Source organism: Ptychodera flava, chromosome 9 (assembly GCF_041260155.1).
Source record: "Ptychodera flava strain L36383 chromosome 9, AS_Pfla_20210202, whole genome shotgun sequence".
Lineage (NCBI taxonomy): Eukaryota > Metazoa > Hemichordata > Enteropneusta > Ptychoderidae > Ptychodera > Ptychodera flava.
In genome coordinates, this window is record NC_091936.1 from 6743784 (window position 1) to 6756734 (window position 12951).

The following is a 12951-nucleotide window of genomic DNA, read 5'->3' on the forward strand; positions in this document are numbered from 1 at the left end:
CGCTATGTCATGTTAAATGCTACATTAAATGGACTTTGGGGCTAGATGCGGTATTTCAAGTGACAAGCTAATAAATTGATAAGTACCTTGTAAAAATCTGTCTTCACCCACGCAAGTTTGTGGTGCCAAAGAGAATGCTTTATTTCTATAATTTAAGGTTTGCCCCAATCGAATGGCATCAGTCGTATATATAAAATTTCTCTTCACATTACAATCTGTTCAATATCGATGTTTTATGTAGGAGTTGCCCTAAAGTTTGAGCGCTAGATTTAGTCGTAGCTAGCAGTTATTATAAATTTTGACTGCGCTAAAACGCGCCTTCTTTTGCTTCGTCTCTTTCACGCGCATGTTCTGTGGGCTCCAATGGAGACACGCTTGGCGTTGCAATCAAACACGAGCTAAGTTTTTAGGTCTATGAGCTAAGTAACAAAGCGCGTCTCAAAAAACTAGATTGTTAAAACGATAGCATAACTGTATCAATAATAGATTAATACCGCTTAATCATAGCGCGCCATGAAGGCCATTCACTGGATTTTGTAACTCAGGTTCCTACTTAATTAGACAGTTGCAACCCACGCATCGATGATGCAGCTTTCGATCGATCCTTGTACAATCCGGAAATGAATATTAAAACAGTAATAGTGTTGAGGACTCCGCCATGCACGTTAATTTGTTTACGGATGAATAACTATTTCGTAAAGGAAAGACACATGGAAAAATTATAATTTGTACAACAATCACATAGACTAAGCTGATAGTAAACGACATCGAATATAATTTAGTTTCAACAATCGTTCATGTACATTTAATCATATAAGAAATTTCATGAGTACTTTACACTTTCTTGGGGGCGCCTGATGGTCACAATTACAATTCACGGAATTGGTTAATGAAATTATTTTCTCGGTGTAAAACTGAATATTTAAAGACCTGGAGGGTAGTCAGGCAGCAGTTTATCTATCCTATTTAGCTCTTTTTTATTGCAAGATAACATCAAATACAAATTTAACTCACACGAAGTATGTTCGTGTTTGATTAACAGATCGAGAAATTGCCTAAACACATCTACAGTGTCCAATACAGGGGTGTGCTGAAAGGTTAAAAGCTATTCGCAAAGACATCAAACTCGAGGCAAATTTTGGCAAGTTGTTATTAATTTTGACATGAAACGTGAAAAAAATGCAATTACCATGATTAAAATATATGACAAGAATGGTTCAGAGCCCATGAAAAAAATTAAGGGAATTTCACAACTCGCCTTTGGCTCTAAAGCCTCCTTCTCTGTTCGCTCCTCCAGCTCTTTGGATTCCCTATAAAAAGTTGTAACTTAAAGATAGAGGGCGCAACGAGAGAGCATAGCTTTTAAGTAAATTGAATTAGCATGCTCAAGGAAATGACACAGAACAACCAACAAGAAACAGCTTTGCAGTCAGGGGCATTTGCATTACAAGAATCGTGTAACGGACCCACAAGATCTCGCTGAAATTTAGGTGATGTCGTGTAACTAGTTTCAAACGGAAACAGTACTTCGTTAACTTGTCCAGTTGCAGTTCTCATGAACTTCACTTTGACTCCCGATGCCAAATACCAAATGACAGTGTTCACTGTCATACTGAAAGTATCTTCAAGGTCAACCGCGGTCAGGAATCCCCTCCCTAAATTGCCGTATTGGAAATGAAGTTTTCCATCGGTAGAGTTTATTTTAATGGTTAGTTTTCCGTACGCATGATGTATGTAACTGCCTTCATATTCCCGGAGAGTGTTCGAGTCCGATAAGGGCATAATCGCAGGCGGATATAGTCGACTCTCCGATGCATCATTTGCGATCGGTTTCCATGGCGACGGGAAACTGCAAGCTGTGGAGGAGTTCAGCCATGGCTCCTGCTTGAGGAGAAGATCAGCGATGTAAGTGTGGATTCGTTTGAGGGCGCTGTCAGCTTCATGAGTATACGGTCCGTTGACAGCACTGAAGACACCGATCGACTTTGTTGGGAACAACCACAACAGAGAATTAAAACCAGCAAACCACCCTGAATGAGAAAGTCTAGAATATCCTGCAATAAATGACATTGAGAACCGCTTTATTTTACATTTCAAACAATGCCGTGACCTAAATTAGAGTCCTGACAGTGTCGTATTGCACAAGTGAACTTGAATTATTCTTGGCGCCCCTAGGCTCTATACTCATATTCTGGCTGATCACGTCTTCAACCCTAAAGTTTACAAGAATACACGATTCGATGGTCATGAAATGTGTTCATCCATATTATTTGTATATTTTCAACTTTTTGGGGGTGGGGTCGGGTAAGAAATGTCATTTCTGAGGCCATTTGGCGACTGTACTTTAAAAACAAAGACAGTTGGCTGCATAGGATTTGACTTGACCTACAAATAAAATGGGAAATAGTTGATAGTAATTTGATGCAAATCTTAAGCAACGACATGGTAAATGCTGTAATTCAAAACAAACCTCTATACATTCCATTCTTTAAACCCATGGCGTAGTCCGTTTCAATGTCATCCACAGGGAAATCAGCCTTGGTTTGTTTGGTATATCCATTCAGAATAAACTGAGGCGCTACGATGTCCGTGAACGGACTCACTGTACCCGTAAGCTGTAGAAAGGAACGCATCCATTTGGCCATATCATCGGCGTTGGAGACAATACCCCCGGCAGGAGAGTGAAGACGTACTATTCTGCAGACAAATGAGCATAGTGATACACTGAACACACCTGGGATTCCATCAAGGTCATGCTATTGCGTACAATTAGTGGTTATTTTCAGCAATACTGCAACTCCAGTATCTATTTTGATGAATTTGTTGAACAGCGGGGAATCTGACCTTAGTTATACAAAGACACGCAATTATTGACAAAGTCTCTTTCAAATGGACTCGTTCTTAGAAAATAGTGCAGTTGTCATCTCCATTAAATGCATCATAAAAACTATCAACAGAATGATGATGTACCATACATGTAATCAGAATGCTTATTATAGAAACATATTCAATGTAAACGTGCAAATACTCAAAATTGTCGAGGAAATTACATGGAGACACTGCAAAGTTACTAGCTGGAGTCAAGATTTCTTAATCATTCAATAAATGACTGGTGACTTTTTCAAAGGCAAGTCCTTTGTGTGGAATCCGTGGCATTATTAGGCCAACCATATTTCGATGTGGAAATCAGAGAAAGACATGATAAATTATGTCTAAATTGCATTTTGTCACAGATTTCAGACCCAAGAAAATGACGTTTACAAGCTAATTTTACATAAACCGCTGCGACTTTGTGAACGAATTCGAAACTTTAAATTGCGCGAGGTGCGCGATACATTTGGCGGCCAGGCATCTTTCTAGTTTTGAAAGAGAAAAACATTTGTGTGGAATCGGCTTTAAATTGATGTTTACGAGTGTTGACTAGCAATATTGCGCATGAAGTAGTTGCTCTTTAGCGACGTGTTCTGTCTTATGCGTGAAACAAAATCGAATATTGCAATTTGATACACTGCCACTTATTTCGGATATGCGATTTTCGATATTGGTTTGGACCCGACAATGTTACATTTTTAGTGATAATCCCGTCTCACTGAGACTGATACATTTTAGACAAAACATCCATCCGCGCCTATACTGTCAACGGTTTCCTCAATAGCTGGTGTCTACCTGTAAAAGGCGCGCTCCTTCCTGCCCTTGTGATACTTTCTGATAAAACTGCAAAGTTAGTGTCTATGCTGAGCCGCTGTTAACTCAGCCTGAGGCTGATCTGAAAGTCTGCCACAATGACAGCTATGGATCTAGAACAGCTGTCAGTCGATGATAGTTACATAAAGGCACTTCTTCAAGTTGATCCCGGGAAAAGTGAAAAAAGAAAGTATGAAAAGATATCGAGCTGTAGTGAACAGCAAATTAATTACGTGTTTTCAAACCCCCGTCAATTATTTTATTCTGAATAAGGAACGCATCTAGCCGAAAAGTAGTTACCCTGAAACTTTGGCCACTATGGCAAACGCAACTCAATAACAGCTCTATTGGGATGGGGGGGGGGGAGCATGGTGACCATGTGCCGTCTGTTTCGGAAACAAAGCAGAGTAACTGGTTTGTAATTAAATATGCCTTACTGAAACTTTCATTTAAAGTGAAACTTATTATGTTTGGCATAGCCGTCCGACTTGCGACGCCAGGTCAAGGTCAACATTAAAGCCGCAATTTTCAATCCCAGGTTCTCGCATTAGTGGAGTTTTCCTCCCAGTCAAACACTTGGCCAGTATGATGTTTGATTTCTATACCATTAATTACACAAACTGATCTCAACCTTTTGGCTTCTTTTGCTAATCCTGCAAACAGAGTTTATACAAGGTTAGCGTTTGATTGACAGTCCGTTCAAACCGCCAATGGTCATTGATTCCTTAACACCAACGCTCGAATTTCCAACAAATCATCTTCCAGTCACGTTAGAATTTGAATATAACCACAGAGTTCGATCGGCAGCAGCTTCGCGCTACTGATTGGCAGTTTTCTGCCCTGTTGTGGCCGGAAAAAACTAAAAAGTGGCAGTTTCTGGAGCATGTGCCCGCGTGTTGCCTATTTGGTGTCCACTTACACAGTGAACACAACCACGGCTTCGCGCCCTTTTAAAAGGAGGCTCCGCCTTTACAAATGAAACAATGACAAACGAATTAACTTCCTGTTCTACACCAAATTTCGATATTCGATTTATTCCTAGCATATTGCAAAGCGATGGTCTTTACATCTTCTCACTTGTTTCGTGCGAACATTGCATATGTGCTGGATTTCGAGCTAATACGCGTTTCGTTCTCTAATATCATCATCATATATAAGCTGGCCGCATAATGCACGGCGTTACATGTAAAATCCGATGTTGGAAATGCTAACTCTAAAACGACAATCACAGAAAGAAATATGACGATATTTCAGAATTCCTTCTTCGATTTCGACATTCAAATTCGGTTGGCCTGATAATCCACGGATTCAAGTCCTTTGTGTGGAAGCAGAGCGTTCTGAACAAAAACAAAAATTACTTTAATAACAAAATAATGATGATGTCAGTGTTAATTCAGTTAAGACATGTGTTGGTCGGGGTCACTTATTCCGGAAAAGCCATTTTCGCCATTTATATATCGCGCATTTTTTTACAAAATCGGACAAAAATAGTGGCGGAAGTTACAGTTTAGGGCTTCATCAAGTTAGTGTATTTTGAATCACGGGGAAAAAAGCGCCAAGCTCGGCGCTTTTTTCACGTTATATGGCATCTTCCGATGGGTATGCCATTGTCCATTTACGTTCACGCCAGGCTGTGCGTATTTGATTAAATAAACAATAGTTATGCAAATACGCACTGCCTGGTGTGAATGTGTGTATATATATATATATATATATATATATATATATATATATATATATATATATATATATATATATATATATATATATATATATAAACGATTTTTTTAAATGTTGTTCATAATAAGTAGCTACGTATACGAGACAAATTATCCTCTCACGGGAAACGTACTATTCATTTTTTCAAATCTACGGACAAAAGAATGAAAAGTAATAACGCTTACTGAAATAGTTCTTTATCCAAAGCAGTGTAACTGTTTGAGTTACCATTTCTCAGGTAGGATGTGGCAAAGTTTGTAAATCGGCTTGGCATATTGTGTACATCCGCGGCGAAAGCAGAAGATTCCATACCAATAGTGTCGAAAACTTTCTCCTTGACCAGTTGCTCATAAGGTTTGTCGGTTAAAACTTCGGCAATGTGTCCGGCAAGGGTAAACATGGCGTTGTTGTAGTAAAACTTGGTACGGAATGGGTATCTGACGTCAGCATATTGCAAATATCTGAAATTTTAACATACATCAAGTGGTGATATCACTTAGGCTAGCTACCAAGACTCGTCATTTTACTCATTCCTTAGTCAGAAAACGTTCAGATAACGTAACGGCAGCATGCATTTTATCCTTACCAACGGTTTTTATACTTCATAGGTCATGAAAAACGATCTGAGCATAGTGAAAGCTAGTCGGGAAAAGAGAAGATCGTCAGAATTTTCACCTGACAAAAAATAAAATTCAGAGGAGCTCACAAATCACAACTATGATTCATTTACATAGTAAAATATCCAATGCCGTTTTTATGGAAGTACCGAAGATCACAAAAGGTTCATAAGATTTTAAATCAGTCCAAACAGCAAAAGACGTACAACGAAACTTTGCTATTCGTCGCTCTGAACCGTTCTCCATGCCTTCTCTCAATGGCAGGAGGAATCACGATAAGAGAAACCTGTGCTACATCTATAGATATAACTTGACAGAAGTAACAAAGGCCACTGCAATATCGGTATGGATGGTGACATTGTATGTTACACAAGAAAACTGACTTTACGACATGTCCAGGGACATAAATCCGTCATGACATCAATGTTGTACTCTTCGAAAGGCAGTATTTGTGTGTTTCACCATAGATCCTTGAGAAATTGTTTCACCTGCCATTGAATTAGACTTATAGCAAATCTACTGTACAGATAGCCCGCTAAAAATTGCAAATTGAAATTCATTTAAAGACTCATACAAGAATGACACAGGATGAGTTTCACGTCTTTGAATTCGGAATGGCGCCATCTCTCAAGATAGGGATGGTTGAATGCTAACTTTGGGTAGGGTGGGTTGCGGGGAGGGGGTTATCACAAGGGGGTTCTAACCTTTTATCACACTCCGATAATTCACAGTGCTTATCATTTCGTGCCAACATTAACAATATTTATGTGCTGACAGTCACGTTCTTCTCACCGGACGTACCAGGAGATGTCACCGGAAAAGTAATCGAAAGATAAAATCTATACTGCGTGCCTCGCCAAGGGTTTTACTGGTATATTCCGTAAATCGACCGACATATCAAAAGTTTATGCAAGTGAGCATCATGGGTAGTGGTGCTACTTTCTCTTAAGTTCAGATTTGCTCCTCTTAAGTTCAGATTTGTCTGCATAAGTGCTCGAAGAATGCAGTGACTAGCCCTATATATGATCATGATGATCTGATTGAATTCCATGACGTCATCGTACACGCAATATAGTCATTCGTCGAAGAAATTCAAAAACAGCCAATCATGGAAGCATATAAAACTTTAAGGGCATTGCAGTCTTGCCTTCAGCTGTTCAATTGTAACACTCGGCCCTAGTACTACTTCTGAATATTTTTGTCAGCCACTTTTAACAGAAAAGAAAACGTAAATACACTCTGACACACCGTCAATGCCCTTACAGACAATTATGTACAGACAGATAAATGTGCATCGGTTCGCACCCTCGTACGTGCACGACATGTCGAATTTAACTTTTCAATAGTTCCCGAGGATCTAATTTGACACAGCACGTACTGACAAATCAGGACAAATGCTAGTAAGTGTTGGAAAATTCTTTATGAAACAAAAACGCTATATATAGATGGGGGGTTCAAATGTATTGGGCATTAATGACCCAAATCTGATTTATAGTGCAAGTAACTATAGTCATTATAGTTATTTGATAACGCTTGTATTCTGATATGATTTCTTTGCGTCCAATCAAATTATAGCTGGCTTGAGCTGCTCCTCCTACAACGAAACTTTTGTATGAGGGAAATCGTGTATCTCACGGTACAGGCGATAGCAATTAACCTATGCCGGTAAACCACTGTTCCAAAAGAAACGAGTTTAAAGTTCTTTCGGCATTCTTGAATACCTTGTGATCCATTAGTGTCTATAGGCGCTCTATCCGATGAATATCGCAGCCGTACAAGGCTGTGTGTTGTGTATGAAATCTCCTCGTACTACTGCAAACATGTACAGTGTGATCACTTCAATGTTCAAATACGAGAATCTCTCTCTCTCTCTCTCTCTCTCTCTCTCTCTCTCTCTCTCTCTCTGTGTTACACCAAGCCATTGCTTCGTGGAATCTTAAGACTTCGAATTTAAAGGAGTGCAAGCTATTATATCACCACATTGCTGTTTACATAGATAGCCTTGACCTACCTGGTTAGCTCCTCTCTCGATATGTTTGTATTCATAACCATGAGAAGAAAATTCTCGTATAAACCAACTTTGTGTGCCAATATATCCCTCAGACACACCTCACTGGTCCTGAAATCGCCTGGGAGACGGAAACAGTCGCCAAGGATACTCTTTACTGGGGTATCCCAATCAATGCCTGGCGTGTCTTTTATAACTTGCGCCAAAGTCATTGCAGTGAAAACCTTGGTAAGAGATCCAATCGGAAACAGTGTTTTAGCGTCCACAAGATCGCTCGTCTCTAGATGTCTTTGTCCGTAACCACTTTTCATAACAATTTCACCATCTTTGACCACTGCCAGAGCGAGACCAGGACAATGTTTACACCTCAACACGTCTTCTATGTAATTGGTAAGGACAGTTTGATGGGCTTCAATGTAGCTATCCATGGTGTCCCCACGTATTCCGATCAAAAGTATCCCCAGTGTGATAAAGTATGTCCACCACAGTAGCTCCATTCTGACTGAAACTAGCCAAACTCAAGACAAAACGACTGCGTCTTTTACAACATGTTTGTTTTCGGTTCGACAGCGGATCTGGTGTACGTCTCTCACATGAGAGCGAAATGTTCAGAATTCACCAAAGCCCCTATTTGCGTCTTTATGTCATAGGTGGCGGCTTATCCAATGAATGAGAGATGACCTCGCTTCGCTTCGCGCAATTTTGCAATTACAATAAATGCTTACAAAATGCAACAAGGGCTACACTAAAGCGGTCCTGTGACCTTTCTCTTTCTTAACCAGTCCTCATTTTCCAATTCTTCAGATTCTCACGCAAAATTCTAATTCGCGAATCCCAAAGCGCCACCCAGGTTTCTACTATTCAGGCCATCAGATTTACTCTGCGTGGTAGCTGTCAGATGGAAATACAGACAGTTCATTTGACAGATGACTCTGTGAGAATGTTAAAACAGGTATCAATTTCTGACAGAAATAGATAGTGGCCAAGGGCAAAGCAGATTTCCCAATTCATCCAGTATTAACTTTCATATCGAAATTACACGTTTTGCTGGAATGAACAGAGTAGAACTGAGCGTATGTTCATTGGCTTTCTGTTGCCAACGGCTGTATCACAGCATCTTCCGATTCCAGTACGTTCAAAGTGTCACGGAAAAACTTAAATTGATTATTTATTGAAATAAGGTTAAAAAAAGGTTGTAAGTCGGCACGTATATATATATAGATAAACCATGGAAACCAAAGAAAAAGGTACAGTACTTATATCTAAAGGTGCTTTCAAAACTTGAAAGATGCTCAGCCTTAAAATAAAGATTGAGTGGACAAAATTATGTGCATCTATTATATTGAGTGCAATCAATGCACCTTATAGCTCCCTCCCTATGTACCAATTGTGTTGGTACTTTCACTTATTCTTCCTGACGTTAAAACTGCGGAAATTGAAGTAGCCATGTTGCTGACATGACCAACTTTGATCGACATATTCTTTACAAATATCTTAAAGTAATTTTGCCTTTATGAGAAGTGAACATATTAAAAATTTATCATATTTAACACTTTTTTTTCGGGTCGTATTATTGGAATCTTTCCATTGCAACAAAAATTACCAAAAATATTACCTAAAAACTTCTCGAATGTACGGTAAAGCCTTGCCTATGTTAAACGCGCATGTAGTGATATCAATGAACGGTGAGCGACACTCATTGCAATATATTCATTTTGTAAGCCGATGAAAGGGCATTTGTTGTGCGGTCTGTTTTGCATTTTGATTGATGCATAGTTAAATCTCAATTGAATTAGGCAAAGCTGAATTCAAAATAATTTAATTTGGTCGGCGCATAGGTGGCACCGATGCACGCTTCAACTCCATTTGTCGCCACTTTCCTGCCATTTCACATTTCTTATTGTCGTTGCCTGTCACACAGCTCACAACCAATCGCTAAACTCTGATCATTAACAGTAAATACGTCTTCGCTTTATACTTCTGTAAATTAAGAACAAAAAATTGTATGCCTTTTAAATCTGATTGACCTATTAACCACAAACTTCAAACAAACTGAATTTCCCATTTTCATATCGCAAAACGCTTGGTCAGTTCTCCTACAGCGCACTGCCGGGTTTCTGACTGTCTGTATTCAACAATGTCATTCCGATACTTTACTCATAAATCGCAAGACTGTTTCAAACACTCAAAACTGCGGCACCCGAGGATCTCACGCGGCGCATCCCACGATCGCTGGCACTAAAGTGAAGTTTAAAAGACTGGTGATATCATCGTCAGCAGAAATAAACGCCCTCTCGGTTTGAACCCATTCAGCCACCTTGCTTGGTTTTATAAACGGAATACATTCATCACATATTATGACTATAGGGTGACCAAACTTGTACATGTGAAGTAGTCAAACATATTTCAATGCAACGGCAATTAGAGGCATTTTTCAGAATACGTATAGAGAGATGACTTGGTTACAAAATATACTTCGAGGCTGATTGCTCTATTGAATCAGATTTTTGGAGCGCTCAGAATCTTTCGATTCTGAAACCTACTGAGAAAATTAAGTGTCCACCATCTTATTATTTGAAAATCAAATGATAATCACTGGTTGTTCTTCGGGCGAAGAAGGTTTATTCTTACGTGTCAGTGGGTAGTATCATCTTCATTTGTAAACAGTTAATAACTACAATTCTGCACTCCAGCAACATTATCACCAATGAGTCAGCTATTCAACGGCAAATTAACAGAATTTAGAAATCAGACAATGAATCATAACTCTTCGACAAGCTGTCTCTCTACCAACATGCCGAAACAACCTCTGTCAATTTGTCTGCAGACTTTTTAAGTATCGTTACGTTTGCGTTCTGTATTAAATGTAATGTACACATACATATAAATATATATATATATATATATATATATATATATATATATATATATATATATATATATATATATATATATATATATTGTCAAGGCACTGCCGGGAGTTCTGTAAATTGTGTAAAAGACAGTCTTGGCAAGAGTCCTTGCAAAGCCAGAGTAAACTGAGCATGCTGACAATTCGCACCTTAATATATTTTTACATATAGGGAAGACCTTTATTCCTTCGGGTTAATTTCTTGTTTGAATTTCAAATTTGAGAGCTAACTCAGGGAAATTGACAACATATTGACAACAGTTATTACTTGACAATAGTTTCAATCGCATCTAACCACGTAGTTGACTGCCCATGGTGAATGCTCTGGACATCATATGGATTCCGTTTTACGGAGCACACTTGCGTTGTTTGTTGTTTGATCACCTTTTCTGTTTCCGTGTGCTTTATTTCGATGTGCGAACTTATTTAACAAATGCGAAACATATAAGGGGCTATATTTTTCTTGGTTAATTAGCATATGAGTCATTATACACTCATCTGCCAACTTTCGTGAATTATCTTTTCTTTAATGTGAGCGGATAATTTGTCGTTCTGGCCTACAGCATCGTGGATGGTTCGCCATATCCTATCTTAGAGACACAAATATTCTCATCTCGTTCGTAACGTGTCAAGGGCAATCGTAATACAGTAAAGTAGCAAACCTGCAGAAAACTGTCGCGCATATGTGTAACTGTTACAGAGTGTCACATTTTGAAACCAAATCTTCATATCTATACAGCGTAACTTCTGTAATGATTTCATTTGTCTATTTCCTAACAACCCAACATTTTCACTAGACTGTTGTCAGCGATATCCACTGTTATTGCATTCCAGGCGGTAGATTGCTCAGCTTTGGGAATAAATCCTAGATTAAAGAATAACTTTGTAAATAAATCCTCGATCAAGGAGTTATGGTTTGATAGTCTTGTGTCTCGACTCCGTTTTTTTTGGCCTTCGTCCATACTCCATACGGAGTCGAAATACTAGACTAATGGTTTGAGTGAACATTTAAACGATTAAGGTATTTCGCGCCTCGAATTGAAAGTCTTAAACTTTTGCTAGAACTTCCTGTAAGAAATCTTCAAACCATTCCCTTTCGAAATAAAGAATGAAAATCAGGGGTTATCGAGCAAAAGTTGGTACTAGAGAAACAAATTACCCAATATTTTTACACCCAACCTTGAAATTCAAGATGGCCGCCATCCCTGTGGTAACTCTATGGGTAAAAATTTTACTTTCGATTAGCCGGTGAAAACTATTTATCCCATAAGCTTCAAAAAGATCCAAAACAAGTGGTAGACCAAACAGTGTATTGTCTGAATATCTGTCATCGAGGCATATTTTACCTTAATTTCTGAATTCTGTAACTAGCGAGTTGTTTCCCAGAGAAAAAGTGCCAATTTTTACATCGACGAATTCACACCTTACCTTGCTGAAATTGCGGCCTGGAAATCATTACCATGTGCTCATGCAAAATTTGCATTGTCACTTCTCAACAACAGGTATGACAAGAAATTTTGTTTCATTACTGAATGAACGAAAAAATATTATCCATAGAAGAGTGTCACTTTCGAGTTTGTGAGAATCTCTAGTCTGTCAATGGAAGATAAGATATGGCGAGGTTTGTGTAGGTGTAGCGTTGATAGTTCTGCGAAAGTAGAGCTCAGTCGATGGAGAACAATCATACCACTCTGCTCCTGGAGATTTCAGACTTTTCAAAAACACTGCCACAACTTAGAACGTGAATCACAAATGAAAATATCCTAGTTAACATCATAGAGAGTCATTATTGTTGCACTTAACTTAAATTGACATCAAAGGATATTTGCTGAGACTGGTTTCCGCCATGACAACACTGAAACGATGACAAATCATAAAATTTATTTGAAGTAGAGAAGAAAAGAAGCTTATCGAAGAAAATGAGATTTGGCTCTGCATCTCAGGGACACTTCATTTTTTTAAAAAATTTATTTCAGATGAAAAGAGAGATTAGTAGAGACGCTTTCTTCATA

At 38.7% G+C, this 12951-nt stretch overlaps 1 protein-coding gene across 1 annotated transcript; it reads right to left on the reverse strand.

The window, feature by feature from the left end:
* Window positions 1–777: 777 nt before the first annotated feature.
* LOC139139881 (uncharacterized) lies at window positions 778–8820 on the reverse strand. The gene is made up of 4 exons (XM_070708832.1): window positions 8032–8820; window positions 5589–5864; window positions 2471–2697; window positions 778–2054 (listed from the first exon to the last, which is right to left on the reverse strand). The coding sequence occupies exons 1-4, from the start codon at window positions 8523–8525 to the stop codon at window positions 1363–1365; spliced, it is 1689 nt and encodes a 562-aa protein (XP_070564933.1). The 5' UTR covers window positions 8526–8820; the 3' UTR covers window positions 778–1362.
* Window positions 8821–12951: the final 4131 nt, after the last annotated feature.

Coding starts and splice junctions, on each gene's coding strand:
- LOC139139881 (XM_070708832.1), bottom strand. CDS start 8,525: ATGGAGCTACTGTGGTGGACATACTTTATCACACTGGGGATACTTTTG. Junction 2,698..5,588: donor TTGGATAAAGAACTATTTCA/GTAAGCGTTATT, acceptor ATTTGTCTGCAG/AATAGTACGTCTTCACTCTC. Junction 2,055..2,470: donor AAAGAATGGAATGTATAGAG/GTTTGTTTTGAA, acceptor CATTTATTGCAG/GATATTCTAGACTTTCTCAT.